The sequence below is a fragment of the Micromys minutus genome, assembly GCF_963924665.1.
Source record: "Micromys minutus genome assembly, chromosome: X".
NCBI classification, from domain to species: Eukaryota; Metazoa; Chordata; class Mammalia; order Rodentia; family Muridae; genus Micromys; species Micromys minutus.
Window position 1 is genome coordinate 65,101,295 of NC_137970.1, and position 6,091 is coordinate 65,107,385.

The 6,091-nt window shown below is 40.0% G+C and overlaps 1 protein-coding gene across 1 annotated transcript; it reads right to left on the reverse strand.

The window, feature by feature from the left end:
- Positions 1-342: 342 nt before the first annotated feature.
- LOC308414999 (cyclin-H-like) lies at positions 343-1,385 on the reverse strand (the record flags this gene model as incomplete). Its single annotated transcript, XM_080910136.1, has 1 exon — positions 343-1,385. The coding sequence occupies exon 1, from the start codon at positions 1,207-1,209 to the stop codon at positions 343-345; it is 867 nt and encodes a 288-aa protein (XP_080766262.1). The 5' UTR covers positions 1,210-1,385.
- Between the last annotated feature and the right edge of the window lie 4,706 nt (positions 1,386-6,091).

Genomic DNA, 6,091 nt, shown 5'->3' on the forward strand with positions numbered 1-6,091 from the left:
ACTATGTATGTATAGAGTAAAGTGACCCCTATTAATGGGTATTTCTAGTAAGCTTGTTGAGTTTAATATACGGTTATATTGGAAGCATATAAAATAGTGGTTATTCAGGTAACTAAATAATCTTTGTGATATAAACCCTGGGCTTTGTCCCAAGGACATTTAATTATATTTATGATTTAAATATTTAATATACAGAAGTTGTCATATATATTTGTACATGTAAAATCACATCTAATACCTTGAGTCCCTTTGTGTCAGTTCATCCGCTGTGATTGTTTCCAGCCACTAACATGTCATGTAGTCTTGTACACTTAACGTATGAAAAAGGGGAGGCTCCGAGACTTATTGATAGGAGAGAAAGAGAAGCAATAGGCAGTAGATGGTTGGCTCCAGCACCCACACTGCTGATAAATTAGTTTCTTGAAATTGTCTTTTCTCTTCCTGTTTGGGTTTCTTTGATACATAGTCATCCTCTTCATAGCCTTTCCTCTTCTTCGTAACCACGTTAAGTGCAAGATCAGAAGAATGACATCGCTCCAACTTCTGTTTCAGAACAGCAACTTCTTCAGACCTTGGTGGTTCATACTTTTTTACTAGATTTCTCATGCTTTTCATTGTATCCAGTAACTGTGACAGGCAAGTTCTGTTGTCTTTCAGCATTAGACTCTCTGATAAATAGCTTTCCATAGTAATTCCAGCCCTTGAGGCACTTGATAAAATGGCAGTCAGGGCAATTTGTGAAGGTGTGTATAAAAGATAAGCATCTGTCAATGCAACTCTACTGAGAAAATCATCAGCCGTTTTTCTCAGAATTTCCGGATTCTCCAACATGGGGTATCGAGTCTTTATATCAATGAGGAAGCCTTCAAATGGTCTATACGGATTGTGGACAATAAGGTGAAAATTAAGCTGTTGTATAAGTAGTAGTTCATACTCCAAAATCTGTTCCAGTGCCTTCTCTTGTCCAACAGGACTCTCTCGAAGATTTCCAACAAACTGAGGACTAGACACATTGAATTCATCTACTTTGCAGGCCAAAAATGCACAAGTAAGCATTATTATCCGAGGGTGATATTCCATTACTGAGTTATTAAGATAAAAGCGCTTGAAATACATACAAGCTGTACCCACAACAGACCGTGGCATAGCTGGCTTAAACACGGAACAGAATTCCAATAATCTCTTTTCATAGTATTTGCAAAGTGTCATTTCTTCATGAGGTTCAAGAAACACTGGGTCATTTGGAAGAACCTTCCCGTTAGCCACAGCTTTGCACTTGAATTTGCGGTTGGCGTCGGCCCGTAGACGCGCCAGATGCTCCTCGCTAGCGAAGGTCCAGTGCAGCTTCTGGCTGCTACTGTGGTACGTGCCGTAGCCCCTTGTGGGCCGCAGGGCCGCGACAGAAACAGCGACACTCCGGGAGACAGCAGCCACGAGCGACAGCCAACGTGCAAACCCCCGGCCCAAACTGCAGACCATAATTCAACTCTTAATCTATTTAAATTGGAATTTCTTGCAGAAATTCTGGTAAACAAATTTTCTATTGAAGAATTTTATATATTAAAAAATTACTATTTGTACAATTTTAAGCTGATAGTCCTGAAACTTAGAATAGGTGATTATATGTTATAATATTACTCATATACTTCCATACTTGTAAATTCATTTGTAAAAATAACTTTCTGAGCACCTCTTAACTCTGAATTCCATTGTTTTTATGTGGAAAATATTAGCAGCAAAAAGTAAAGACAGTTCACAAGTTTTGTATAGTTTTTGCTCAGGTACTTGATAACCCAATAATATAATTCCAAATAAATTTTGTCTAGTAGGTAGTGCAGTACATAGTTCTTTGTAGACACTAAGAGTATGTACACATGATTATTTATTTAAGTAACAATTTTCCAAAAAACAGAGTAAGATAAATGAGAGTAGAGAATGCCATTGTATTCTTTCAAAACACTTCTAATTAGTTGCTTTGAATATGTTTTTCTTCTTCTTTTTATATGTTTGATTATGAATCCCGATTTTTTGTTCCTGTTTATATGCATATTTCTAGATTTTGTTTTTACATATAGATTTATCATCCAACTATCAAAATCCACGCCTTGTTATTTTTTCTCATTATCATCTTCCAGTGCAACAAATTCAATTAAAATGTAGAGATCATCTTTAATTTATCCTACCATTTACTGTCTATTTTCAAATTCTCATTTGCTTTGTAATACTTGACAGAGTCTATTGCGATGTCTTAAAACTTAATATTTTTGGCTATCTTCAGTTTACCTTTAACCACTTCAATATAACCGTATCCTTCAATAGTGCATTCTTCTTGTTAAATGTTTCAGTTTCCAATTTTAACTCCTATTTTTTTTTTTTACTTTACATTTAAAGTTTGAAAAATAAATTTGAAAAAATTTTTACTCTTTTTTTCACTATACTAACATGTGTCACCTTAGGTAATATTTAAGGGATTTACTATTTCTTTATTAAATCATATTTTTCATTCATTTCTTGCCTGACAATATCCAAATGGAAAACAGTCATTGTAACTTTATTTTCATGAATAATGAAAATGTTTATCATACTAGAAATAGTTTTAGAAATATTAGGATTAAATTAATGTAATTTGATAAAGATTGAACATCTGTTTTGGTGGTAGAGTTGATATTTCTAAAATCTTTTCAGTTAAAAAAATATATCAGTGTTGACTTTTGCTCAAATCCCTGGCCCAAGAGGAAGCAACCCAGAACCCTCAGGACAGAGGGACTTATTAGTAGATTTGGACTGGATCATTCTGGTTTCTGCCTGCACCTGGAGCTGACCCTGTACCTGAACTTCCTATACCCAGACCCTGCTGCAAGAGAGCTTGCCTCACAGGGGTGGTGACATACCTGAGAGCACAGGTAAAACCTACACTGCTACACAGAGACAACTGCCTGGAGCCCTTAAGACACAGGAAATAAGAAGCATTTTGGAAGGGAATCCTTTAAGTTTCTGTCTGTGTCCTGTGATGACCCCATGCCACAGGTTTCTCTACTCAGGCCCTGGTGGGAGAGAGATGGTCCACTAGTAGTACTGTCAAACAGGCTTACAGGAGGCTCAAGTCAAATGAGCAAAAACAGCTAACACCAGAGATAAGCAGATGGCGAGTGGCAAGTCCAAGAAACTAAGCAACAGAAACCAAGGACACTTGGCATAATCAGAATCCAGTTACCCTACCACAGCAAGTTCTGGATACATCAAAACACAGAAAAATCAAGATTCGGATTTAAAATCACAACTCATGATAATTTCAGAAGAGTTTAAGAACATCATAAATAACTCCATTAAAGTCATATAGAACAACACGGGTAAGCAGGTAGAATCCCATAAAGAAGAAACAACCAATCTAGTGAAGGAATTAAACAAAACCATCCAGGATTTAATAATGGAAATAATAAAGAAATTAAAAAATGAGACTACACTGGTATACTGGCTAGTTTTGTGTCAACGTGACACAGCTGTATTTATCACAGGAAAAGGAGCCTCTGTTGAGGCAGTGCCTCCATGAGATCCAGCTGTAAGGCATTTTCTCAACTAGTGATTAAGCAGGCAGGACCCAGCTTTTTGTGAGTGGTGCCATCCCTGGACTGGTGAACCTGGGTTCTATAAGAAAGAGGCTGAGTAAGCCAGGAGAATAAAGCCAAGAAGTAAACATCCCTCCATGGCATCTCCATCAGTTATTTTTTGTTTTGTTTTGTTTTATTTTATTTTATTATTTATTTATTTATTTTTATTTATTTATTTATTTTTGGTGATAAACAGCACTGTGGAAGTATAAGCTGAATAAACCCTTTCCTTCCCAACTTGCTTCTTGGTCATGATGCTTGTGCAGGAATAGAATTCCTGATTAAAACTACTGGAGATAGGAGACTTAGGAAACCAGTCACTCAGGCCCAGCTTCCCCTGATGCATGAGTAGTCCTCTCTTCTATCTCTGTCCCCAAGATAGCATGGACCATTCTCTGATCCCCAAATGGGAAGTTACAAAAACCCACTACCATATAGAGGTAGCCAAAAGCTCTCACCTCTGCTCTGTGGTGAGCAGTTTGTTTATCAAAGCCCAGTCCCTTTTGCTCTGTTTGATGTCCTGATTTGTCTCCTCACCATATCCAGTTGGCTCTGTTCGCCCTAAGAGGCAACCCGCCCCCCAAGAATACATTAAGAATTATCAGCTATCATTTCCATGCTAAGAGACTAACTTTCCTTTGTCTTTGAGTTCTTGAGAATTTGGAACCAGAAAAAGGGTCTGCTGCCCCTAAGTAATTATGGGACCATCCTTTATGTTGAAGCTTCCCTGACCTGACTTTTGGATAACCAGTTTCTTGGGGGCAGAGCAGGATACCAAATGGAATGACATCATCCTCTGACGCCAGCTTTCAATTCACCTTCCAAACAGAAACAGACAGATCTTGTACATCTCCTTTCCTGGGCACCAACATTGATTGCTGCTGGCATCACTTTTGCTCTCTGGGGGCTGGAAACTTCACCTGACTTCATCCTTTTCCTCTTGGGAAAATCCCTACACTGAGCCGACGGACCGGCACACTCTGCCTTTTAGGAAGTACCCAGCAAATGGGAAAGCAATCAAGAATTCCTTTAGTCACTCCACAAGCAATAGCTCCATGAAAGGCATGGACTGACTGCTCCCTCCCTTTGCTCCTCCATCCTCTGTGGAGGAGGCCTTGCACTTTACCTTGCCGACTGCTGAAGCAAAAGCAAGACCATTTTAGAGATTTCATTGGAGGAAAGCCAATACAGGCCTGTTGAGGGCCTCAGATTTACGCAGTTCCAAGTCCATTAAGCCTTTTAGGAAGGCAGATTAATAAACTTTTATCTCCTTATACCAACCACATGGGGAAGTTAAGAACTGTTTGCTTGTCACTGAATTTTCTGAAGCATTGTTTTAATTCGAAGGGATCCTACTTGGCTACCTTTGTGAAGTAGGTGTCATTGCCTTCTCAGAAGACTAGGAATTTGGAAAGCCACTTTTCCCCATCCCTCCTGGCTTTGTCACTCCTTGCTCTGTGATGTTTGCCAAGTCTTTTTAGAGCCTCGGTTTTCCCTATCTTTGAAATGAGACCTTTGTTGGTTTGTTTGTTGTGTGCATGTGTACCCACATGTGTCACCTGTGGATGCATGCTGGGGACTGAACACAGGACCTGGTGTGTTAATAAGCAAGTGTTCTGCCACTGCTGCTTCCCAGCTCAAAATGACATAGAGTGGGTGACCTCTAAGGCCTTAACTTTGCTGTTCTACACTTGTCTCGCCCATCAGCGTGAGCTGACTCTTGGTTTTGGAAGGTGATGTCCACATGAGTCTGCATCTTTCTTTCTGCCTTCAGTTGTCTTCTGGGTCTTCTCTTTTCCTCATGTTTCTCTCATGGGGATGAGTCTGTAAGGCCTGTTTTTTGTATGAGGTAAAGGGATTGGGTTGAGTGGTCTCAGGTTTATGTGGTACTTGCTCAGTGCCACATTTCCTGGCTTTCAAGCTAGGTGCTTTTTATAACGTAAGTCTGTTTGATTCCTGTTCCCGTGCCTTTCCTGTGAATTTCCTGGAGGACTGAGTAGTCTCCCTTCACCCCTTCACCCTTTTTACTTAGCACACACACACTGGCACTTACCTGCCCTCGTCTGCATCAGACTCAGCCATCCTGCCAGGGTGTGGAGAGATCTACCATGTTTTGTTTGCTCTCCCAACTCCCAAAGGACAGGAATGACTAGCTAGCACTTCTGTTTTAATGGAGTTTTGCTAACCTGAGGGCATTGCCATGTGTCTTGCCTCCACATCCCAACTTTGATGTACAACTAAGATAGTGTTCTCAAGATCTGTTCCTGCTGCTGCTTTTGGGTTACTGGCCAGAAACTCCTTAATTCAAGGCTGCAACCTCTCACTTGCAGTGCCCCCTGCCACTCTCCTGTACCAGTTGGCAGCCCCGAGAGTAAAAGGAAACAAACCCCTGTGGTGGTCCACTGAAAAATATAGGAAATTAAATCTGTGGCTCTTCTCTGATTAAAACAGAGGGGCACCAAGCCCTGCCTCAAAAGATCTCG